A 26,592-nucleotide genomic window follows, 5' to 3' on the forward strand; every position below is an offset into this window, starting at 1 on the left:
TTATTTTTAACCACCCTTTTTATTAAGCTGAAAAGTGATATACACAAGTAGTGTGTCTATATATATATATTTATATATATATATATTTATATATATATACACACACATATATAAGGTTCCCCAAAATACATGATACTCTGGCTCAGGCTGGGGCTTAAGCATCTGCTTCTACAGGTTCCAATTTGCAGACCTGCTGCTTCAGCCACTTTGGAGCAGCTTTTGCATAGGCATTTTGTCTTCATGTGCTCCCCTTTCCAGCAGCAAGGACTTGGAGGCACCGTGGGCAGGGAGTGCTTGAGGACTCGGCAGTGTATCTCCTGCAGCGAGGGCATTTTGCTTTGGCAATGGGTTGGGCTATAACTTTGTATGAAGATTGTTCACAGATGTCACCACCTGTCAAAGAAAGTGTAATTGTTGAGAGAGAGGCTGGAGCTGTAGGTAAGACTCAAGCCATGAACAACCTGTGTTGTAGTGCAGGAGTCTGTCTGGAATGGTTTTCTTACCTTCCAAGTTAATCAGAAAGGTCCCTTTTATGATGTTTGCATCTGAAGGTATTTCTTTGGGGAGCTCGCTCAGCAGGGTTGTCTGGGAAGCCATCATTATCTCATTTAGCTGGGAAACACTGGAAGTTTCTTCAGCCTGCAGTGCCTGGGGGACAGAGAGCTTTCAGACTTGGAACTTGATTTTGTTTCTCAGCACCAACCAGTCTAGAAAAGAAACACTGAGCTGTGGTTCCTAATCAGAGTGGATGGTTTGAACCAAGAGTCTGGTTTACTCCTGCTAGGAGGAGGACAGACTTGAACTGCAGTGGCCAAGAGAAAGGTGCCTGAGGGCCAAGCAGCTGCCCATAAGCCAGGGACAGGGACAACAGCATCCCACCTTGGGATGCTGCATTAGACCATTGCCAGCAGGGTAAAGGTGCTCCTCCTCCAAGAAACCAAAGCTGATTTTTTTAGTGTGAGGGTGGTCAAATACTGGCACGGGCAGCCCAGAGAGCTGGCAGGATCTCCATCCTCAGAACTATCCAAAAACCAATGGACAGAGGCCTGGGCAACCTGTTGTAAGTAAGCCTGCCTGAGCAAGGAGCTGTACTGTACAGGCTCCAGCAGTGCCTTCCACCTCAACCATTCTGTGATTCTCTGGTAAGTACAAAGCAGAAGAGAGTTTTCACACAGACAACACTACTCTTAAGTTGCATTTTTTTACCTCCATTAGTTCAAACAGCAATCCAGGCTCAATTACAATAATGACTTCATATTCCAAAGCGTTCTTGCCAGAGATGGACCCAAGGAAGGAGTCTCTCATTGCACATGCACCTTCTATTGCTTCCTCAATGCCAGGCTTCTTCCATGCTGAGCTTGCATTAATCCAGCCAGTACGAAACACACCCTCTGAGTCTTGAAAGCAAAACAAAGCAATTCTTATTTTAGTCTATTTGGGTGTTTATGAAATGAATAAAAAAGAATGGCATATTTCTGTAATTGCATTCCTTATAACTGTGCAATTAAACAGTGCACTAAAGGAATTGCTTAGCAGTGGGTATGTGCTTTACCTCTCTTGTAAGGGATGTACTGAAAAACCTCCTCTGCCAAGTGGGGCAGGATGGGTGCAAAGGAGCGGATGATGATGTCCAGAGCCTCTGCCAACACAGTTTGACATGAACGACGCTTAGGATCCTTTGCTTCTTCGCAGTAGAGCCTGCAAGACAGCAGGGAAAGCTGGAAGGTATTCCTATGTTCATGTTTCTGCTCAAGAGCCACACTTCTGGGACTGCCAGTGGACATGCAGAAGTCTGACCCATCCAGCCTTTGTAAGGAAAGCTTTTCTGGAGTGCCTTTCCCTAGGAAAGCACAGGGAGCTGCAGACAGGACCATCCACATCTGCAGCCACAGGAAAGGACTTTGTCACAGGAAAGGAGATTCTCTACATGGTAACTGGGGGAGAGAGAATCTGTCCTAAGGGAGCTGAGCCTGCAGCTGTCAGCCCTTTGGTTCATCTGTAAACCTCAGCATTAGGGCTTCTTCCCCCCCCCCCCCCCCCCCTTTACTCATGTTCTGGCAACTATAGATCAGTATAACCTCCACCCCTCCTACCCCATGAAATAGCCCTTGCACATTTACACAAGTATCGGTCACAGCCTTAAGATTCTTTCACTGATCTAAAAAACCAGATAAATACACTGAGTTGCACAGCTAACTGCTAAAAGCCCTTCCTGTCTTCCCAAATTCAGACGCACACCCTTTCTGGGTAAATATATAGATCCAAGACTCTGTCTTTAAATATTTATTTGGTTTTAAATGTGCTCGTTTGATGTCCTTTTAAAGTGTTCAGTACCACCAGTGGACAGAAGAGAGCACAACAATGACAACCACTCAGCTGAATGCACTGAGAGGTCCTTGGAGATACCTGTGTTCACTCAGCATTCACGTGGAACCTTATTACCTCCATCTCAGACCCATTCCTTTCTTTTTTCCCTTTTAAAGGCAGCAGGAAGGAACTCACCTGTCTTTGATCATGCTGAAATAGAAGTTAGACAAGCTTCTGGAACAGAATGATTGCAGCAGTCGAACAACTTTGCTATAATCATATTGTTTGTAAGCTTCTGTAACCTGGGAGAGGGAGGTAAGAACAGTGTATTGGTTTGCATCACACACCCCCTGATGAACTAAACTTACAGGAAATGGAATGAGTGGCAAAAGGTCTGGCAGAAATTTTAAAAGGTTGTTGGAGGGGAAAAAAAGTCAGTTAACAGTTCGGCCAAAGAAATAATTTCCATTCAAGTCTGAGTGGAAAGGAAAGGGGAAACCGCAGAAACCATGCCCATGGTTTCAGCAAAATGGTTCTGAGTGACAGAAATGTCAAAGTTCTGTACAACAGCAAATTTCCAATGCTCTAGCTTTTGGTTTTTTTTTTTTTAATATCTAACTATTTTTAAAGACTTCTAATTTGAGGCCTTAGGCAGTGAGTGGGAAAATCTGGTTGATGTCCAAGTTAAGAATGTTAAAAGTCTTCCTCAAAAATTGAGATGGGCTTAAAGGAGTGCGCATTGCATTGAAGGATCCTTTGTGGTTGTAAGGTGCCTGCTTAACGCACACGTTTTCCTCACATATCTAAAGAAAATAAAGCCAATGGAAAACATTACACACATGCTCATCTAAACACAATTCCCCTTACCTTGCTGCCATATTCGTGCAGTAAATGCAGCATGTATTGATCCACTATGTACATCTCTGCAGGGGGGATGGAATCTGTCTCTGGGTTGAAGCCCTCCACATTTCCCAGCATGAAGCGTAGTGTGTTCCGCAGCTAGAACAACCCAGAGCAATTAAACATTAGTAGCCTTCACTTTAGATTAAACACAAAATGCTCATGTTCCATCACTACGTAAATTGACTGCTTTTCAAAATGATTGTTTGAATAGTTACAAAGGCATCATAAAGAACACATGGCAAAAGGACCTACAGAAAAATAACAACTGGCTGTTTCCACAAAGCACAAAGCTGTGAAATGAGTCTTTTCTCAGCACACTTTACTATTTGACCCACAGGTGTAAAAACCAGTAGTACCTCCCTAAATAAGCTTGGAAAAGCTTTCTTTAGGCTAAAGACTGGAAAACTTTGCAACCAAGACACAGAGAACCTGTTGTTGGGATGAATAGTGTTGGCAGTGGTGGCTCTTACCTTGTTGATATCATCTCTGGCAGCATTGAGCACCACAGGCCCAATCATCACCTCTGTGAAAACATTGGATTCTGCCACCCACCAGCGGAGAACATCGGCACCATATGGAGGATCCTTGGTGTGATCCTGAGGACAGACAGAGCCATAGAATATCTCCAGCTGAAAGGGATCCATAGGGATCATCCAGTCCAACTCCCTGTTCCACGCAGGACTACCTATAATTTTATGTGCCCAGAGGCTACTGTGCTTGGAGGCTTCCCCCTCTTTTAGTAACTCACACCTGCAGCACTCTGTGTACAGGCAGTGCTAGAACCCAGGTAAGCTGAGAGAAACTCATCTGCAGCCTTAAATCCTTTGAATGCTTCTCATTAAAATAGCCATGTTAGTATCTAAAGCTACATAGGTTTTTCTTCCCCTTCAGACTGTTTTCAATTCTGAAAATGGCTTTTCCCCTTTGTTAAAGCATAGAAACAATTGTGTGTTTTAATTAATCAGATAAGCAAGTCATGCAAGGATTGATTCTTTCGTCTAGTGAGCTGCAAAATCTGCTCAGCAGCCTCAGAAACAGCAATAGTGGGACGGGGGAGGGAGGGAAATTCAGAACATATGAATGCACTGCAGTGCAACCTCCCTGACCAGGGAATGAAGTTTCCAGAGTCAATAATAACCTGAGAGCAGAGAGATTGCTGGGGTGCAGCTGCTAGATCTGACTGCTCCACTGCCATACTTGGTAAACTTCAGTCAGTTTCACAGCAGAGTTTCATTATTTTAATTTTTTTGTTTGTTTTTATTATTCTTCTTCTCCATTACTCCATCAACACTGGTAAAAAGGAACCATCCTACACCTTCTGAATAATTTTCTTTTCTCTTAGTAGAGAATGAAGGTGAGGGGTTTTCTTGCACTACAGCAGAAGCAGCACAAGTCAAGGTTTTCAGACCAGCCAAATGGAACTGCAGTATAGCGAAAGAGCCTGACAGAGTTCTGCCACAAGACAGCTGCAGAATCTGGCAGTGAAAGGTTTTAAGTGGCAGTTCCGAGAAATTCAGAAGCTTGACCTACTTCGCCTCCATTGATAACGACATCAGGGTCAACCACATTGCCAACAGATTTAGACATCTTCTCCCCTTTCTCGCCAACAGTAAAGCCATGAACCACCAGAGTCCTGCAGGAAAGATTTTAGTGAAAACAAAATCCCAGGGAAAAATCTATGCTAAGAATTGATTTCTAATGAGGATATTCTTAAGTCGATGCACACAGAAACCCTGTTTTGGTGAGCTTGAGGCTCCATCCCGAGTTCAACCAACCATGAATATACCCCATACTACCATCCACGGAGAGCAAACAACTTTATTTTCCTCATTTAATTTTGTTGTGCAAGTAACAGATTGTTTAGATATCTAGGGCATGAGTATTTCAGATTAAATGAAGACTAAAGCATTATTTACTTTTTAAGCCAATACATTTCCCAAAATTGTACAGCCTCCTTGCAGCTGAGCCACATTCCCCTTCCCTATGCTTTCCATCTTCCAGGAGATAAATGGTGTGCCACAGCTCCAGCAGAACACAAGCAAACAGCTATTCCCAATTCCCTATAGCCTAATGTTGAATTCACCAGTCAATGATCTTGGGAGATTTGCACACTGCACGTCCCAAAGAATTTCTTTAATTGTGGGAGTGGGAGAGATAGCAAAAAGCCACTTGTATCTGATAATTCCTAAATTTCATTACTAAGAATGAAAACATTATTAGAATTATGATATAAAAAAGTTAAACAGTAAATGAATTACAATCTACTATGAGAAAACCTTTTTACTGAAAATGTAAGAACATGAATCAGATACTTGGTACTGGTTTGATTTCTCTTGTTTATACACTACTGTGCACACTTCCAAAAGCCCAATATTCAATAAATGGACTAGAAATGTATTTGCAATCCACACACTTACTTGTATGGTGCCTTCTTCCTTGCTGCCACACTGGTTAAGAGAGAGGACTGAAACCAACCTCCCAGCTGGTCTTTTCCTTCAAGGTATGTATCTGCTCTCTGATCTGCACCTTTAAAAACCAGAACATTTTATTTGAAATATCAGACCTTGTATCTTAAAACAATTAACACACAAAATCTCTGAAAGTGATTAGTAACATTTATCTTGCTTTTTAAACCCAGCAAGTAAGTTACTTTTCTTAAATGGTGTGTGGTTACTTAACCATGATACAAGGGATTCATTAGTATTGTAATTTTTAAAAGAAACCAAAACTTGCCACGCTCCAGAATTTAACAAATAAGCTTGCTCTCTCCTAAACTAAATAACAAATTATGAAAAAAAGCTATCATGCTCAGATTGCTTCACAGAAGTCCTCAGAAGACTTTTCAAGTGCTCCTAAACAAACTGCAATACCCAAGAAAAGTTCACATACTTTGGAATTAATAAAAATCTATGCCACCATCTGAAGTGTTCCCATTTGGAATTACTCAAGGCACAAGGAACAGAGGTAAGGTGCCCAACCAGCCCATGAAAGGCATTTACAGAAGAGAGCAGGTAGCTTTGGCAGTGACCACAGCTCACCTGTGACAGAATTTACATTTTTGGTCACTGGTGTTCCAGGAAGATTAAAAACTTTGGAAAAGAGTTAGGACAATGTGGGAAACAAGAAAGTCTGTTGGGGATAGAGGCATCTGGAAAAGCGTGGCTTGGGAAGGCTGAGTAGAAATATTCCCTGTAAATACACACATAGAACAAAAGAGGAATGGTAGGGAAGAGCAAGTGCAGCTAATAAGTACTTTAGAGGAAAATTGGGCTACAAGGCAGGCAGGGTATTAGCCTGACTGCACATTAAAAGCAGAAGAGCTAACCCAGCTATTCCACAGGGTTGAGAGAGGACAGCACAGTTTAAATGGCTTTACTGGTGGAATTCAGTCACTGTACAAAAAGGTACAAACTTGTTGACTCAAGAAGTCCCTCCTTGTCCTAAGCAATCCTAGACAGGTCACCAGAGTGAGAACAGAGTAATGTGAACACAGCAGAACATGCAAGTCAAAGCCTACAAAGGTGCAAAACCATACACATATTTATCAGGAGTTTAGTTTTGATTCTACAAGTTGATGGTGTTGCTTTCTCAATATTCAGACAGAAGTTTTTCTACTCAGTTTTTATTCACTATCTCCTCTTTTCCTCTTCCTACGACCCCTGAGACAATGCTTCTTTCTGCCACTGACACACTTGATTTATTTGTTTAACTTAATGGAAGTTTCAATATTTAGATCCATCCTGCAATAAAAGGAAGTTCAACATTACAAAGGTCAAGGCCACACAGTTCCAGGTAGCACAGGAAGAATGTGTGGGTGGATATCATGGTTTTTACACATCTGCTTATTCAGTCAAGGAAATCTACAAAGAGTCTGGGGTTTAGAAGTACAGTAAGTAAGGAGCAACCTTTGTATTAAGAGACTGCAAAAATACTTGTGAGGACTAGATAAAAAAAAAGAATATTTGTGATAAGGAAGACAGGAACATTAGAAAATCTGTAACACATTTGTTGCTTACAACTAGTTTATGAGCCACTGGTTTTAGAGAAGTGAACTTTTCATGGAAATGCCAGTAGTTAGAACTTGGAGGAGAGAAGAATTTCAACAAACAACTGATTACAAACAGCAAACTGGATTGGGCTTTTCTGACAGGAACTAGTACATCTGGCAAGCTGGCTACTGGTGCTTGCAAAGTTAACAGAGGCCTGAACATTTTATCTGTAAAGTACAAACATGGGGTTTGCATATACAAAACTTGCCTTATAAGTAGCTCCCCTTCCTCAGTTTTGTTAAGATTGTGATTGTTATATAAAATTAATTACAACAGTGCTCACATTTTTTTTTATAAATGGAGAAGTATGTCCAACAACCCCAAAGAGACTTTTCTGTTTATTTTAACTGAAGTATAGTACATAGGTCGTTAAAGAGAATTACAATTTATGATCCTTCTGGTTTGGATTTCAAGATTCCATATCTTTGATCTTACAGACTTTGACTTTTAGATTAAACATGATGTATTTTAATGCCAGGAATGAACCAGCTAAGATAAATTCAAGCCTCTCAGTCAGCACAAAAGTTTAAACACTTAGATAGGCAAGCTGTAAAATAATCACATTCATTCAGTTAAAAATTAGCCAATAAGATAGGGAAAAAAGTTATGATGTTGAAAACTACCATTGTTGCAATACCCACAAAACTGTGGGTGAAAACTGTGTGACTTTTACCAGTGGCAAATCACATCACAATGCAGTCCAGTGTGCATTTTTATATGAAATATTTTAAAAAATAATCATCTCAAAGTTGTAGTGAAGATGGCACTCTGCCCATGAGGAAAATGTAGGAGAATTTTAAGATATTTTAAGACATCTCTTAAATGGATGCTCCATAAGGAGCTGCTGAAATGAGCTCTGTCAAAAGGCTGAACTTCAAAGCAAAAGAACAACAGAAAACGTGCTGGGCACCACAGCATTAAGTATTTAAAATTAGCACATGATTTTGAACAAAATTTTGCTTTTACCACACTTTCTCTTTGGAAGCAGTGTATTAACACTCTTCTACCTCACAGCAGCATTATGAAAATGCAGTTATCCATGTCTGAAGCATGTGTAGCAAGAAACAAACAGGATGAGAGGGCACAACAATAAACTGTTCAGTGAAAACAGTGTTAGGCAAACAGAGTATTAAGAAAGCAAACAGCATCCCCAGGAAATTTTAGGGGATTTCAGAGAACATTGCACTTGTGGATCTGCTCTCAATGATGCCAGTGAGTGGTGTTTATTTCACACAGTCTGCTTGTAGCTGTACAATTTTGGGTTTGTGACTACAAATCTAGTAGCCAAATCTCTGATTTTAGTGTGTAAGTTGCAGCTGCCCCACTGCTGACATAGAATGGTTTGGTTAATCTGTCATTTAGCTACAAGTGGTACCTTAGGCACACCCAGGCTGGAAAAAGGAAGCCAACCATAATTTAATGGAACAAGAGTAACTTTAAGCCATCTTCATCAGAAATAGGCCCAGTCCCTGGAAGATGCAGTAGGGCAAGCATTAGAAATAGGACTGTGCAAGGGCAAAAGGTAATGCAGCCTATGATTTATACCACTGGACTTGGCTGTCACTGCGCAATTCCTTTATCCTCATTCAGCAGAATCTCTCTTCTTGCCCCTCTTCACCCCCTTCCCAACCTGCTTTTTTTGCTGACAGCAATCTGTGTGGCCATCAGCCAAAGGGATTCATTTTTGTAACAGCTGCACCTCCTTTAGTAAGCTTGGACACAGCTGGGTCAAATGCACTGAAAACTCAGGCCAAGTTCTGAGTCACAGAGACGATGAAGAGAAGGAATTATTTTCACAAAGCTGGAACTGACAGGGAGATCTCTAACATCTGTTATTCCTGCTAGTTACTAACAGATCATTGACTTAGAATTTTCAATAACTTGGGTTCAGGGCAGAGTGAAACAAACATTAGAATCAGTTTTAATCATCTTTTATATCCTGCAGTAGCCTGAAAGTAACTCGTGCTGTGAAAGAACCTCTGCCACCAACACTGACAGAAGGCAGCAACAACCTCTGCTATCACTCATCTCCTACCACAAAATTAGTTCTTCACGTAATGACATTCTCTAAGCAATCTTGAATTTCTCCATGAATTCCATCTTTTTTTCTTCCAAGAGTACTTTGGAAAACAACCCCACCCATTAGTCTATCTGTAAGCCTTACTTATTATCATTGATATTGGAAGAAGTTCTACAAAAAGCTTTAAAAACTGGAGCGTATTTCAGAAATAGATGATAAAACTCTTAATTCAACAACATCTCTTGCAAAGTTTCATAAAAGGTGAGTTAAACCAGTAATTTGATATGAATAACAGACTGCACTTCTGGCAGTGGCTAGAAGCCTCAATTACACAGAAAAAAGGTAATGCAATTTTTGTGTAATTTCGGAGAATAAATGGGGTTAGGAGGTTACACTGCTGGTTAGTGAGTCCCCTGCTTTGACAGCAGTGGGGCCACTCCAGTTATGTCACACAGCAGAAGATGATGCCTTACACACACCAAGCTCCAGCAAATTTCATTAAAAGAGAGGACTAGGTAGAGAAGAGCAGCTTGTAATAGTTCCATGAAAGAAGTCTGTATTGTGATAACCCAAACATTTATTAGACACTACAGAATCCATATGGGAGCCTTACACAAATTAACAACAAATCCAGAGCCTTGATTCTGTATTCCTTATGAAAAGTTATCTCCTTTACAAAGGATTAGAGGACTGAGGTGTTCAGCTCTTTAACAATGCAAGTTTGTAACTGCATAAAATACCACTACTTTGTTATAGCTTTCAAAATCAAACCAGAAACATTTTTAAAGAGCATAAACCTCAATATATGTAAAAATCTTCTAGAAAATTAATGTTTGCTGATGGTACTGTTGCCTGACCATGTTGCTAAGAAATAAAACTCTGGTACTAACGTGTTTTATAATTCAGCAAGATTGTTATCATGCAATTGTGTACAGAGGGTTTAAAGTCCAACAGACTTGATGTATGGGACTAGACTCCTCCTTTAGAAAAGACTCCTGACTTTGCACTATCCTTCAGGCAAACAGTGTGTATTTTACATCTTTTTATACAAATATCTATCTGCTACCTACTGAGTAGCAACTACTGGCAGTAGGAGCCATAAATAGCATATAGCAAGTATAAATATTTTAAGACACAATATACTGCTTTAGTTACTGAAAGTAATGAAAAGTGACAAAGCACACCTACACTTTTAAATTATAAAACTTAGACTCAGCAGCTGATCTCAGTCTTTGCTATTTGTGCTATTTGCTTCAAATAGCACAGACAAGCACAGACTGAAATTTGTTAACTAAAAACAATTTAGGAGTACGAAGTAGCAGCAAAGTACCTTGGCTCTCTGTGCCATGAGACTTCTCCACTCAAAGCAAGTATGAGGTGATCAGCAGTTACACAGTACACCACATGTCAGAATCATTAGAGCAGCATATTAGAAAAACCTCAACTTTAATTATGCTGAAAATGAGTTTGCCAACATTAAATCCTTATCTTTACAAGCAAAAGCAGCTTTAAAAGTCACAGACAGCCTGCTGATGGCATAATCTGCCTCAGTTGTGCTGACACCAACAGTGTCACACAGAACAGTTGCATTTTGCTCTCCAAGTATTTTAAAATAAGGATCAACATAGGAATTCTTTACCTTCCAAAACATGAGCCCAGGAAGTTCCACTGTCAAACCAAATGTCTAGGACATCCTGTCCCTTGACATAATCTGAAACATCACGACCACCAGCCTAGAGAACAATTGAGAGAACAATTATTAAATAATGCAAATAGAATACCCTAAATCAGCAATGCTTTTCAAAGCTAGAAATAAAGCAAATTTTGTTTCTGGTCCAGTTTTGTACAGGTTCTGTTACAAACTTTGTGAGTGAACACAAAATAATGTAGGTAATTTTTGACAAGAGTTTTCAGATAATTACTGATGGAAACTCAAGGTAGGGCAAGGAAAAATTACAAAGAAAATCTCAGATGGCACAGTAACACTACAGCTTTGTCTTAGCTTAAGTACACAATTGTTAAAGAACAATAAAAAGTTAGGAAGAACTAAATAAAAATTCTAATCCATCTTAATGACCAAGACCTAATACATATTTGGGCTCATAATTTGGTTAATTAGGATGTCACTTTCCTCCTGATTAAGAGGAGGAGGATGGAGATTTCTGCCCTGAATTAACAGCACAAATCCAATTGTGTGTTCTGCCCCACTCAGATCTCACTTTTTGAACACTCCTTTCACAATGAGGATACAAGACTGAAGAGGATCATGGGAATAAACAAAATTTTTCTATTACTTCCCATCACTCAACTGTCTTGAGCAACTGCTGTACCTGAAGTCAGAAGTTTACCTTTGCTACAGCCTCTTTTGACAAGAGTTGTTCAATAGGGAGGGCCCACCATGCATCTGTTCCTTGCTGCTCCACTATTTTGATGACATCTGTGATGGTTTCACTGGGTTAGGAGGAAAAAAGGGGTTTTTGAATGGAGGAGTTAATCACACCTTTCCACAAGTATCCCAGACCCAAAGCAGTGAGAGATGCCGATACACAGACCAAGCTACTAGAACCTGTGATTTTCCAGCTTCTAATCCATACAAAACTTCACAGACCTTCCTGCCTGCATTGAATACTTTCTGGCTTTGCCTCCCAAGATGGGAGGACTTGTACAATATACAAAAACCCACATGGATTCCAAACATCATCTTCTGCAAATACCTCATAATTGGGGCACTCAGAAAAGATGCCAGCAGCTTGAAAACCTCTAAAATTCATTTTATTTGCTATTTATTGACCTTGAATTTAAAGAAACTACACAAGTATTTCCCCTCAAAATATCTGCTCTTTTTAACAACAGGTTTATTTTTCTTACTGGATACAGAGACTTTGAGAACTCACGTGGAAAAGAGGAGTGAGGAAATGACAGCTTTTCAAGTAGTACACACACACACACATATACATCTATATATATATATATATATATACACACATCTTAAGCTTCCAGTTGCCTGAATTTCCCAAAATTAGCAATATATATTTTAAATTGTAATAAATCTAAATATATTAATACAAATAATGTAAGAAACTGAAAATTCTGCACCCATAGAGGAGTGATAATAAACCATTCAATATAGACTCTGAAGGCAATCTATGAGTCCATATCATATAGCACCAGTCATGACAAAGGTCCTGAAAATAAACAGATATTATGGAAATAAGAAAAATTAAACAGTTAACTAAGCATTTTTTCTGATCTGAATAGAGAAGGCAACCTCAAGGTGTGCAGTTCTGTGCACTATTTATGACACATTCAATCCTTGGCCCTAGTAGGTAAGGCTATGGGGAATTGATTTTTAATATTGCTTAATACCAAGTCTAGACATAAATTAAAGTATCTTAAAAAACCAAAGAGGAACCCCACACACTTTGTCTTGCTGATTCACAGACCACTTGCTAAAGAGGTGATTTTTACGACATCTGCTGTATTTAAGGAGTACAACAGATCATCCTGACCTGCCAACTTCAAACTAAACCTGCTGTGTTACCCAGGACACCAGAGATTTGTTCATAACTCGAGAAATGAAGATTTAATCAGTTAACTAATTTCTTGACACAGTATTGCAAAGGGGGAAAAAGTAAAATAATTATCTGGCATAATTATCTTAAAAACACAGAAGGCAGATGATCTTCTTCAGTCGTCACTCAGTTTTGTGTTTGGTTTTCAGCACAGTATTTTACTGCACTGTTAATAAGCTGAGCTACATCACTAAAACATTTAATGGACTCTTACACTCAGGGTTTAAGCATGAAAACATGTTCTCCAGGAAGCTGTAGAACAAATTACTTCAGTTCATGACATGAGGTACAACGGCAAGAAGAAAATCCAGTTTTGCTCTTGACTGCTCAAATTGCAATGACAGAATATCAGTTTTGTACCAATCAATCAATCAATCATCAATTAATCAATTCACTTCTCAAAATAAATTCCTGTAGAACATCTCAGCAGATTCTCTACAGGGAGAGGCCATTAAGTAGCAATACTCACACATGGACATCCCTGTGGCACCACCACCATTCTGCCCCTTTCAAACCAGCCCAGGCATCATTCACCTTCCATTTTAATGTAGGACACAATTTATGGCTTTGTAATGTATCTGCTAAGATTTATCTTGCTAAAACAACACTGAGGAGCTCCAGTTGTGAATGTTACCACTTCTTTACAGAAATATTTGCACAGAGGCCTGTTTGTCTGGCTATACTTCCAGTTTTGAGAGTGTTACTTCTCCAAGATAAAAGCTAACAACAACCCCAGTACAGGTACAATTCCTGGCAGGTAGCTGATGCACAACCCTTATGTCTTGCCTCCTTTACCCTAAATCTCCAAATTCAGAAAGCTCACAGGAAACACAAAAATGAAATTTGCCTCAGCCTGGACTAAACTATTCCTCTGACTTTGTCTTTTGTAGGATGAGTAGCTTCCACTGACAAAGCTGGATTTACACCCTGACCTTTAGGGATGATACTGCAGCACCCAGGAACACTTTAGAAAAAGCAATACACAATATTATTTTTCTCTCTTTGCCAATAGAATTTTCCACCTTGGGTTCTTCTCAAATACACTATCAGTGTATTTTTAAAGACAGTTATAGATAACCAGTTGTCTTCACCTGAAGATTTGAAGAGCTCTCTCCACAGTTTCAATGCCTTCCTCTCACTGGCTGAGTCTTACCCATAGAACTCACAGGCAGAAGACAAGAGTAGCTAAATTAAAAAGAGGATGATTTACCCTAAAACATGTTTATTACCATGTAAAATATTTGTGTATGTTGAGTGATTCATGCAAGAAGTAATTCAGTGCTCAGCTACTAGCTCTGGCCTCAATGAGAAACAGAAAAATTCTCTGAATAGGAATCACACCCACAACTAGTACAGAAAAGCTACCAGCACATCCTGTAAAGCAGAAAATTTAAACAGGAACTAAGCCTGTCTTCCACATATTTTTTTCATATTGCAAATACACTTCTGTGGAGGGACATAAACTCCAGTGATGAAATTATTTCAACCTATGCATTTTTAAAATATTCAACAGGTATTTCACAATATCAGTATTTGGAGGGATTTATAAAAGATGATAAATCCAGCTATAGATCAAAATTAACAGTTATCTTGGACAGCATATAAAAAGATTCTCTTAATAAACTATTTTTTCCTTTCCATCAGAGGTGGGGGAGGGGAGAGAGAAGGAGGAAATAAACCTTTGCTATTACTGTCCCTTGGGAAAGCATAATAAAATGCCTGCCTTCATTTACAGTAAGTACTGCCAATGTCACACAAGACTTGTGAAGCCTTGTAGATACACCATTCCCACAAAACATACCATGAGCTAACCTTTTATCAAGTATATTGCCATGCAATGCAAAGATTACACTATTAATTTATGAAGAGCAGATTTTTTTTAAAGATATTTTTGTTACACAAGAACCAACAGGTACAATTATGCTACAGATAAAAGTTTTCAGATAAGTAAAAGAAGGTCAGATTTGTGTTATCAATTACTTACAAGAAACGAGGAGTCAAGGACTGTGAAGTCAATTTTTTATTGACCAATATTCTCAAAATTCTATCATAGTTTCAAATCACGTTTAAAAAAACCCCAATATTTTAGCAGTGCAAGTTTTTTTCACTATACAGTGTTTCCCTACAAAATATAAGTGAACTTTAACAAACATTTTATAAAAGGAGGTAGTTTAGATGAACGATTTCCAGGGTACCTTTTCAACAAATCTTTTTCACTCCTACAGTTTGAAAAACACAAATCAAACAAACAAAGCCCCTGTACTTATCTCTGCTCTTCTTGAAGGATCCTTATGATAAATTCGACTTCAAGAGAGAAACAACTTTATTTAAAGTATCTGCATTATAAGGAGCAGGACTTTTGCAAAGTACTTTTCTGTAAGGTGCAAGTGAAAACCACCTTGCTCAAATAACTACTCATCACTTTATAATCTGCAGCCTTCAAGGTGAGCATGATAATTCCCCGAGTGAGCCATAAAGGCATTGTAAAACTTTGCCCTTTATTCAGAGGCTATCTGGAAGAACTTGCATTACGTGTCCCTGCTACGCTCTGACACCCCTACGGCAATTCACGCTACCCCGGTTCCAGCCAATCACCCGGGAGCCAGATATTGATTATGCTGCACACTTATTTAATCTGTTAACAGAAATTAGGCAGCATTAAGATACAGTCAGGAGCAGAAGAATACAGAGCCTGATGTTCTCTCCATCTCCTTTCCAACAGCAGCGAAGAGGGAAAGTTATCTTCTGCTTTACAAGAATGTTGATACTACAGCTGTAAGTATTATAGGGGTGGTAAGCTGCTACTGATTGCAATTCACTGAAATGTCTTATTATTTTAAAAAACAAATAAGAGCACAGGACAGATGTCCTTCAAAACCATGTCGGGTTTTTCTTTTTCAGAAATTTGATTTATGTGTTAATCAAAGTCACAGGGATGTGGACAAAGGCATTAGAACGATCTTTGCAATACTATTATTTATTACCAATATCTGAACAGTGAGTTTGTAAAGCAGTTATTGCATGAGGTCAGATTAAAGTATGTATTACCTGTGCTGAGCTACTACTGGAAATACAATTCTTATATTTTAGTTTTGGAGCTCTTTCTTCTTTTCCATGAGTTACAGAGCTTCCTAGATGGAGAGTGTTTTCTCTTGAAATCTGTTAAATTTTGAAAGCTGTCACACAGCATAAGCATCTATTTGTGCATGTACTCTAAATGACTTTTAAAGTCTTTTTTCTCCATTTGTGCAAAAAAATCCTACAGAATCTCACCTCTGTATTCTTACTGAAAATGGCAATAATGAAAAAGTGCTCTCTCTTTTCTCTCTCCTATAAGGAGTTTTTAATAATCATTTTTACACTCCCAATCACAATATGATGCAGCATACTCTGCATAAAAGAATTTAAACATCATTGGTATATTAAATTTCTAACCATAGATGACAACGTAATTGAATCAAATATCTTTTAGGGTTATAGGGGGGCCACAGCGGCAAGGAGACTCATGGAGATTCTGCATTGAACATTACAAACTACCTCTTGGCTAGAAAGACTGGATTGCTGGTGTGGCAAAAACACTGTTAGAGAAAGCAGCTCCACCTTGAAAGAAGGGCTTTCAGCAGCTTTTCATGTGATAAATTCAGGGACAATTCTCAGAGGGAAACAGCAGTTTATTTTAGGGACATTTTTTTCTTTTTAAAAGTCTTTTTACAGGTGATACATGAACAAGATCACTCAAGATCGACCACTGGTGCTCTCATATGTAACAGCAACTCCATGTGGACTACACTGACTTCCAGTGGAGATGCTGTTACTTTTGATAGTCACTCAAAAACTCCACAGCAGCTGCTACTGAGAGGTTGTGCATCCAGCATTCAAGTTAAAAACAGCTCATGTTTTGAAATGCAAGTTATTTACTGGTGTTTTAACTATATTAATTATTCATACCAGGTATGAAACTTAAAAAGTTTCACATTAAAAAGTATGTCAGCAACCTGTTGTAACATGATTTTCAAAATGATAATGCAAATGTAACAAAACAGGCTTAGCTGCAGTTTTCAATAAGAACTGGTGTCCAGGAAAATGACCTATGAATTGACAGACTGTCTTCTGCATTTGCCTGTCACTTCTATAGGCCAATATTCTGTGCACTTCTACTCCAGTTACAGAAGTCTCCTACAGTTAACTTTACAAATATATAAGCTCAAACTTTTTAGAATATTTAATGACTGCTTTACAATTTCCTTTGAAAATTCCACCAAGAGTAAGTAAAGTTAGAAGTAAAGAGTACTGGCTATAAATGAACATCTGAACCTGTCAGTCAAATGAAATAAATCTCTTTTCAAGCATAGTGAATATGTCTGGTTTTTTTCTAAATGCCTCTCTATTCCCCAGATCAATTCTACCCAAAGAGGCCATGCTGTCCTTTCGTTCACTCCCCTATAATTCTTACTGCTGGGCCAACACCTACACACAAAGGGGGAGGTGTTAAGCTGTGGCAGAGTTTACCACATCAAAATGCTGTGATTGCCACATTTTGTACAATTTCGGGAATAATCTCACACAGCTTCAGCATTCATAAAAGGCAGGGGCTTTAATACAGGTCACGGTCTTTCAAAGTGATTTTACTACAACCTAAGGGAATTCCCACATGTCCCTCCTTTCAAATGCTTTCTGTCCCAGCTCCTCAGTGTTCAGAAGGAGCCCCTGCTTCATGGTGCCCCTCAGTTTTGAGTGCCAACTGCTGGACTGGTTTCCATTACACTTTTTTGCTTGTAAAACTATATATTTAACAATTTTTAAGCAACACACACACTCTCAAGGGTACTCTTCAACCAGAAAACAAAAAGAATTCTGTGAAATAGTAGTTTTTTATAGAGACACACACCTACTTTTTTGCAGGTAAAGTGGTTTTATGTCCCACAAATCCTCCACCCATTTATTTCCTGATGTGTGTCAGCATTATTCAGGCACTATAAACGACATTGTGGCTACTGTGGTCTTTTCTCACAGTTATTGCCTACAGTGAGAGAGCCAAAGTACATCTCTGCACACCTACACACCCAGTTACACCAGGTGAAGTTAAGGACTACCTGTCTAAAGTCCATTCCCTGCTCTCCACACCCTGAGCCTCACCTACTACTGTCTACTATCTACTGCTTGTGTGCTCAGTACAGCCTCTGGAAAACATGCTAGACTCCTGCAGTACTCAACACTAGAATAAAAAAAAAGTTCGGCAGTGGTATTCAAGTTCAGCTGTAAAAACTTAGGAATTTTCACAAAAGGTTGTAAGGTTAAGGTGTACAAAACTGAGTTACATCAGCATATCTCAAGGCAGAAAAAAATTATGGAACTAATTCAATGAATGTGCAACTCCACAACACTCTTTTTATGAAATCACCTCTGAGAGAACATTCAGAACTGAATACCTTTGTTCCCCAAAGAAGTAAAAGCAGAACTCTATTACTCCTTACAGGAAAGAAAAGGATCACATTTGGTTGACGTTCCTTGTTTTAAAGCATAGCTTGGATTTCCTCTGCATTATGTTGTCTATTATTCCTGAAATGCAGTGTTTGCAATATCTGGATACTATTAACCGAAAGATGGCAGAATCAGACTAGCATCTGAAGATCTAGACATACCAAACCATATAGCTAAGGGTCAGTTACGCTTGAGGCTGGTCTTTAAAACCACTCCAATTTTGTTTTGAAACAAAATGCACTTATTTATTCTGCAACCAGTGTGGTTAAGCCATTTCAGATCTCACTGTCACTTAACTGCAAAACGCTATTTTGACACAGGACCTGGACTATTTAATGTACAGTGGTACAATTACAGTTGCCATCTATTCTAACAACAGTTTGCATTTCACTGCTTGCTTAAATGGAAAGGTCACTCATGACTTCAGTCAGCTCACTGAAGATGAGCGATGAAAACAGCAATTAATCTCAAGAGGAGTTTTAAGGTAACTTAAGTATGTAAGTAAATTAATTCCTATTATTTATGTGTAAGTCACTTCCAGCCACAAGCTTTTGATTGTTTTAACTTAAATCTAAATTAGATCTGCATATAAACAACTACAAGTAAAAGCATGTATTCCTACTTGAAATAATAAGAAGTTTTATAATATCACTAACTGCAGCACAACAGACAGTGCTTCTTCTGTCACTTCACAGTGTCTAAGGCTAGGCAGGTACCTGTTTATCAAGCATTCTCCTGTGCTCTTCTGATAAAAAGCAGGAATTGGGACGCCCCAGCATCTTTGCCGTGATATGCACCAGAATGTCCTTCTCTCCAGCATCTCCAGCATCCTGTTCACTGCAGATGTAGGGATCACCTTCACTTTTTTCAGCACATCCTATGAAGGAGACAGTGAACTGTTGAACGTGCTTCAGCTTTCCCACAAAAAATGTTTAGGCTGCCAGTAAAATATGGTACAGATCTACTCTCCCATTCCCAGTATCAAAAACACATTCTCAGGCAACTGTCTGCTGCTCTTCAATAACTTACTTGAACACTGCATATACTGTGTATTTCCCAACCAAACCCCAGTTCTCTGATTCACTAGCAGACAGACCCTAAAAATGAGTTTAAAATGGCATCAGTGACTGAATCTGAAGTTTAAAAGCAGACTGTATCTTGTTCTGTTGTCTACTTTGAAAACCCACCTTGATACAAACTGTCTGTAGAGGGCTACCACTCACTCCCAGCCCTGCTGAGTAACCACTGTGTTTTCATCCATTCTAGATAAAGATGAATATGGAGTATATACCTCATGCCCTAATTAGAATAAAATAACTGTTACCCTAAGGTGCTGGCCTGAATCTTCTGTATGGATCTACATAACTTCAAAGAGCAAAAGACCCCAAGCTTTAAAGTTATTTAAAATAGGACTGTGACAAAATTAACAGGGCAGCAAACAGATATCTGGCCACACAAGGCTAGCCTAACAAAAAAAGGTAATTTTAACAGCGATTAAATTGTCTTTTCTACTTTAATTCCTTGAAACATCATCTTTTAAAAAAATATTTTAGGGAAAAAAACATCAGTAGCTCTAAGAAACTTCTGCATCTGTAAATACAATGAGCAAATATACCAGTCAGTGCAGCTGGATTTAGCTGATATATCTGGATTATATCAACATTAACAAAAGAATTGACAACATATTTCACTTCAACAAGTAATTAATGCTTTTCAACTACTGCTCATAAACCCTAGAGAAGATAATATCCTGGAGAGAGCTACAGCAAGATTTTTTTGTTGATTCCAAGTAGCCTCAGTTGTCTTCAAGTGTCTCATAAGAAAGAAAAATTACATACCTGTGCTGCAGCCTTCACATCTGCTGTGTTTACAAACCACTGTTTGCTGGCACGAATAATAATTGGTTTTTTTGTCCTCCAGTCATAGGGGTAACTGTGCACATATTTCTCCTCTTTTAACAAACTCCCAGCTGCTTGAAGCATCTTAATGACTGAGAGAAAAAATGAGGCAAGATTAAATTTCAGTTTGAACATATGGCTGCTGTTAACCTCAACTTAGTCCTTTTCATAATCAACACTTAGCAAGAAATGCCAAAATATGGCCAGTTTATACAAACTCTCAAAATATACCTGCAGGACTGTAAGTGATGAAGTAACAAATGGTCAAACACCAAATACTCACCAGCTTCATTCCCTTCTTCAAGGACATTCTTGTTTTTAAGTTCAGGACCTGCTGCTTCTGTAAAATACCCACTTTCATCCACAAGGCAATCCTGAAAATAAATAAATTAATGATGTCAATAAAATATCATGTGGCAATTTATTATCATTTTGGTATTCAAAAGTGAGTTAAATACTCTGCTGGGTGACTGCTTTTCTGATGAATAACAAAATATTTAAGTACACTTCAGATTTAGTGAACTGCAGTTTAGTAATTTACCAAGTAAGTGAATTTCAGGTGTCAGAAGAAACGAACACCAATGCATTTGCACACATACCACAACTATTACACATCACAGTCACTGGTATTTCAGTGACTTTTCAAATAAACAATGCAAAATAAAAGCAAACCTAATCCTCCCCATGCCCCATATCCTGAATCTTCACTCCCATCAATCACAAACTGGCTATGCATAAATGAGCTGTATTTACAAATGTGTTTAAAACAAGCTTTGCTGAAAAAAAAAGTAACGACCTACATAACTGGTGACTTACTGATCTGCATGTAAAAGAGAATTCTGAGTAGTGAGAGTCAATATCTGAGAAACATTCTCTGTGTTCTCCTTTAAAAAACAAAACCACATAAAGAGCAGAAAAATCTGATTCTAACACCTCCCTGTAAGTTTTAATTAGCAGAAGGAAACTTCATTCTTTTATTCTGATACACATTTCCTTTAGGTTAGTCTTGCATTCCTGCAGGCCATTAGTGATACTCACACTTCTGTGAATGCTTCAGAATATTTTCAAGTTTTATGCACAAATTAAAACAAATAATTTTGGTGTCACACAGTCAATCAGTTGCAGGAAATCAAGAGCAACAGCTGAAAAGATAAAGTACCGTGGGTAGCTGATGGTGGGAAGCTACGCTGTAATCTTCCATACCATGAGCTGGGGCAGTGTGAACTAATCCTGTCCCTTTTGTCATTGTCACATGATTTGCAGGTAACAGGGGAGAGACTCTGCCAGGAATGGTGGGATGAGCACAAGAACTATCTGCCAAATCTGCACCTGAAAAATACAAACAGAAGATAAAATAAACACAATTCACATGTTCAACTTCTTCTATCAGAGAGCAGAAAAAAACCAAGTGGTTAAAAAAAAAAAGAACTATTATTATTAAAGCCTTGCTGGAAGTCAAGAATCACAGAGATTAAGGAATGTGCCATATGACAAAATGGTGTTCACAGAATGATTTTCTCCTAGAAGGAACATTATTAAGAACTGCCATCACAAAGTTATGTACACAAATACAGAAAAGTAACAAATATAATTAATTACTGAATATATGGGAAGTTAAAAACAACAGGTTCCAATATAAAATTTCTTTTTTAAGAAGGTTCAACTCTACTACTCTTGGATATTATCTGTAAATGGTATGATCAAAAAGTTGGAAGAATGATTCAAAAAGGTGGAAGCTGTGAGAAAAAACACCCTCAGTAATTTCATCATTAGGTAAAAACAAGACTTCCTCTGAAAGAGAAGGCATGGAAAGACCCCAAAGACATCAAAGAAAGAAGAAAACAAAAAGTCATAGAAACAGATTCCTCACCTCCTTTACAAATGCATATTTCCAGCACTGAATCACTGATGGAGGCAAATGAATATAGCTCACAAATGACACACCAAATCCCAACTCATGACACTGAATCCCAAGCCTGCCTCGTAAGAAATGCCACTATGCAGTTTATTAGGACGCCAACTCAACTGCTTTAGTTTGTCCAGACAGACAACAGCCGCCTACAATACCTCACCAGTCATGCTTGTAATTAGCCCCCTCTTGCCATCAACAATGGATGGAAAGACAAACTGCAGTGTAATTAAGATTTTGATACTGAACAGACTAGATGTAGACTTACACTCTACATCTCATTTTTCCACACATGATGCCAGATTTTAAAAATTCATTTGAAATCTATGGATAATAATTTGAGCTACAATACACCAACAGTAAATCTGACAGACTCCTCCTCCTTGTATTATTTTAGTGAAGCATATTCTCAAATTATAAACACATTTAAATGAAGCAGTATTCAGACACCTACAAGCAGATTTCTAAGCAATTTAACAATTTAAAAATCTACCTTTACACGTTGATACAACTTCAAACTGTGTGTCCAGAACAGCAGCTGTAGATTCAACTCTATCTGCAGCAAGAATGAAGCACTGTCCAGTTGTTGTACATTTTACAATTGCGTATCTGCAATGCAAACGTGAATTTATGATACTAAATAATTACAAACACCACAAAGCTACCAATTTGTGAAATTCTTCATCTCTAAAAGACAGACAAGTATGCTTTACATGCCCAATTCACTCACAAACCTCAAAATTCAAGGTAACCTTGAAGAAGAAATAAGAAATGAAGAAGAAGAAATAATTTAATAAAAATTTAGGCAGAAATTAATATATTAGTAGATATAGAACAAAGCTTACAATTGCAACACTTAAAAACAAAACAAAAAAACCCCAACAATACCCAAAAAAGATGCCTTAAGTAAACTGTAATGACAGCCCAGAATGTTTTAATTTTGCTGCTAAATACCAGTAGGCACTGACATAGACAACTGAACCAAGTGGAAGACACCTACGCTGAGTCAGGCATGTAACAAACTGCTTGATTGGCTGGCACAGTCCAAGGTTGCGTGGTCCAGACTAGCGCACTAGCAGGGGATGATCCATCTACAGATATAAATTAGAAGCACTTTACTCACAGTTATAACAAAAATCAAAGCTGTCAGTCTCTAAAGCCACAGAGAAGTCGTACCTATCACAGAAGTCAGCTTAGGTGGCGACTTCAGCAGTGGAAATTTCATGTACACAGAGCGACTGACGTGCTGCTCGTTGTACTCCAGTTCTGCCTCAGCCAAGGCTGTTCTGATACACATCAAACACAAGTTACACGCTGCAACATCAAAAGCTACTGGCATCCTTGCTAAAATTTTGAAGACAAAATAGTAAGTTGATTCTTACTTTGTTGAAGGGGACCAGAACACAGGTTTATAGTCCCGGTAAATTAAACCCTAGAGAGGACAGTGAGGGGAAAAAAAAAGTTAGGAGAAACAAAACTCATGAAAAATCAATACAAACTTCCACAGAAGTTCAATATACCTTATCATACATCTTGTAGAAGACTCTCAGCTGGTTTGCTTCATACTTTGGATCAAATGTAAGGTAGCAGTTGGCCCAATCTGCCATTACACCCCAACGAATGAAGGCGGATTTCTGTTTCTCAATTGCTCTTTCGGCAAATGCTCTGGCTGAAAGGAATGGTTCCATTAAGAACATGGTTTAGCATACTAAGATCAATAAAATATCACTTAAAATGCACTATTGATTTTTTAGTAAAGCCAGAGCAGAATGTAGTGAACCTATGCCCTAATCATTATGATTCACAATACATACATTTCAGATTGGTTGTTACAAAAAATGACTGCAAAGAGTAAAGAGGCTTGGCACTTTTTCACTAACACAGGAATACTAAGCACATGTCCTTAGACTACAAACTTTCTTTTTAAGAAAGGGGGGGAAAAATATACTTTGTTAGGAAGAAAAATTTCTCAAAATAAATTCTCAACATAAAACTAATAAGAGTGAAAGTTAACTCCCTCTGTTTATGCTTATTCAAAATTTTCTAAGTAACATACATCTGAAAATATGTTAGTCCTTTTCATTACCACAATTTCAAATTAAAGAAGTTTCAATTGCTCATTACAAAAAGCTTTGCAGCTGAATGATGATGCCTTTCAACCCATATTGTATTTGAAATTATTTCTTCAAAACAGTTTCCATATAATACACACTTTCTTCGAAAGGGTCCCCCCTATAGTTTTAGAGGATTGTTAAAAAGTCAACAAATACATTCCTACTTGTGATACTGAGCTAAGCTGTCCTGAAGGAGCCTGACTTCTACATGCATCTTTTCAGTTCCTAATCAAATTCAGCCTTCAAAAACCAAAAGGATGCTTATCTGATAAATTGCAGCTTCCTGCCACTATACAGTTAATCCAAGCAGACATCCAAATCTCCTGCCCTCCTTTTGTTTTTTTTTTTTAAACTGAGGGTCAATGCTCTGCATGCCCATTACCGCAATGAATTAAGCTTGTGTGAAATTATCCCATTTCATCAGATTCCAGCCTGCTCTATCTGCTTGCCAAATACACTCAGGGATCATAGAAAATGTCACCAATAGCTAAGAGAAAACGCCACAATGAAGTCTAAAAGCCTTCATTTACCTCTCTGCCGAATTTCCATCGGTGAAAGATTTTCAGCTCCTTTGACTTCTGACAGTGCCTTCAACTCAATTGGCAGCCCATGGCAATCCCACCCTGGCACATAATGCACTTTATAACCTCTCATCACATGGAAGCGATTGGTGATGTCTTTCAGAATCTGAAAAGCCACAAGGGTCTGTTATCACTTTAGCTCCCCCATATGGAACAGCCACATTTGTAATTAAGCTCCTCCTGTTTAAAAAATACAATTATCAAAAGGTGCAGGATAAATTTATATTTAAGACCAGAGAAGCTCTGGGTGCCCTGTCCTTGGAAGTATTCAAGGCCAGTTTGGATGAGGCTTTGAGCAACCTGGTCTAGTGGAAGGTGTCCCTGCCCATGGCAGAGAGTTTGGAACTAAATCAGCTTTAGGGTCCTTTCCAACCCAAGCCACTCTGTGATCCAAACACTCTGCATTTTTTATTTTTCTTGCCTATCATTTTGTACATTGGCAGAACCTTAGAGGACCTCTGATCCAAGGACTTCACAACCAGTGTAACTGAGATGCACCTTATAAACTCGCAAGACTTGAAGTGAACAAAACTGACTTACTCTCTTTTTTAAAACACTGAGCTGGACCTACAGCACTGGCCTAGAGCACATTACTGCAGCCCAAGCTCCGGCACTGGGACCGTTAGAAGCTGTGGGTGACAGCTCACAATTTGAGTCTTTCAAACTTGATGGTCAGCATAATGCTGTGAATCTCAAGGCTGAATCAAAAAGAACACTGAGCATTCAGCACATGGTATTTATGTTAGGGTATAGTATCTATGTCAATATGGCAAAATATGGCATCCACATAATCATACTATTGCTTTTTAAAAGCCCCAACTACCAAAATTGCAAACATTTTAAAGTGTTATTGATTTAAATGGGAACAGAGAACACAGGGCACACGATGGCAAGTTTTTTACCACTTCACAAGAATAAAGTATGAACAAGAAAGTATTTACTTTGTTTAATGCATGGCCAACATGAGGGTCTCCATTGGCATAAGGTGGTCCATCATGTAAACAAAATTCCTGTTTTGTCTTCCTTTGCCTTTGCCATGAATACAGTTCTGAAAAACCACATTTCTGTAGAAACAGCAAGAAAAAGACCAAAACTATCACAACTCTCTGTACCGTCAAAAAGTCTGGATGCAAAATTTACAACAAAAGCAGGCAGGCAAACAAATACACTTTTCTAACTCCGCAAGAGAAGCCATTAGTGGGTTTTAAGTACGAAAAAGGCCGAAGAGGGTGAAATATTAGGCCTGAGATTATTATCCTAGCACTGCACTATCCGGATGGTCGTTACTCTCCTCCAAAACAAACTGCATAAAAGTTACGACTATCCAAACTAAAAATACCTCAAGAGCTCGAGCTTTTCTAAAAAAGAGCCCGGACTCGCCAGAAGTTCGCCCTGCGCGGCGGGACCGAACATAAACCCTGGCGGCCACCCCCGCCCTCCTGCCGGCCGGGGGCTCGCCGCGCCCGGGGAAGCCCCCGCTCCTCCCGTGGGAACCGGCCCGGCCCCGGCCGCACCTGCTGCGTCTTCAGCTCCGTCTCGGGCTGCAGCCGCCCCGGGAGCTGCGCGGGGAAGCGGCTGCGCGGCAGCAGCACCGTGTCCCGGTAGCGGGAGTCTTCCCGGCTCTCGGCCGCGGCCTCCGAGGCGGCGGAGCGCGCCCAGCCCCGGGCGGCCCCGGCCCGGGCCCGCGCCAGCGCCGGCACCCGCCAGGCCCGAAGCATCCTCACGGGCTGCAGCCGCGCTTCCGCCGGCGCGACGGGC

The 26,592-nt window shown here is 39.2% G+C and overlaps 1 protein-coding gene across 1 annotated transcript; it reads right to left on the reverse strand.

Moving 5' to 3' along the window:
- On the reverse strand, positions 1–26,552 carry IARS2 (isoleucyl-tRNA synthetase 2, mitochondrial). Its single transcript, XM_071425848.1, has 23 exons — positions 26,349–26,552; positions 25,776–25,898; positions 24,784–24,940; positions 23,660–23,808; positions 23,522–23,571; positions 23,316–23,425; positions 23,140–23,230; positions 22,633–22,748; positions 21,390–21,559; positions 20,514–20,604; positions 20,171–20,322; positions 19,049–19,209; positions 11,628–11,730; positions 10,919–11,012; positions 5,628–5,736; positions 4,741–4,843; positions 3,681–3,806; positions 3,175–3,306; positions 2,503–2,609; positions 1,553–1,698; positions 1,207–1,397; positions 504–648; positions 1–393 (listed from the first exon to the last, which is right to left on the reverse strand). Exons 1-23 carry the CDS (start codon positions 26,550–26,552, stop codon positions 239–241), a joined length of 2,985 nt encoding a protein of 994 aa, XP_071281949.1. The 3' UTR covers positions 1–238.
- Between the last annotated feature and the right edge of the window lie 40 nt (positions 26,553–26,592).

The sequence above is a fragment of the Agelaius tricolor genome, unplaced genomic scaffold (genome assembly GCF_023055355.1).
Source record: "Agelaius tricolor isolate 1412-34295 unplaced genomic scaffold, bAgeTri1.0.p SCAF_1, whole genome shotgun sequence".
In the NCBI taxonomy this organism is placed as follows: domain Eukaryota; kingdom Metazoa; phylum Chordata; class Aves; order Passeriformes; family Icteridae; genus Agelaius; species Agelaius tricolor.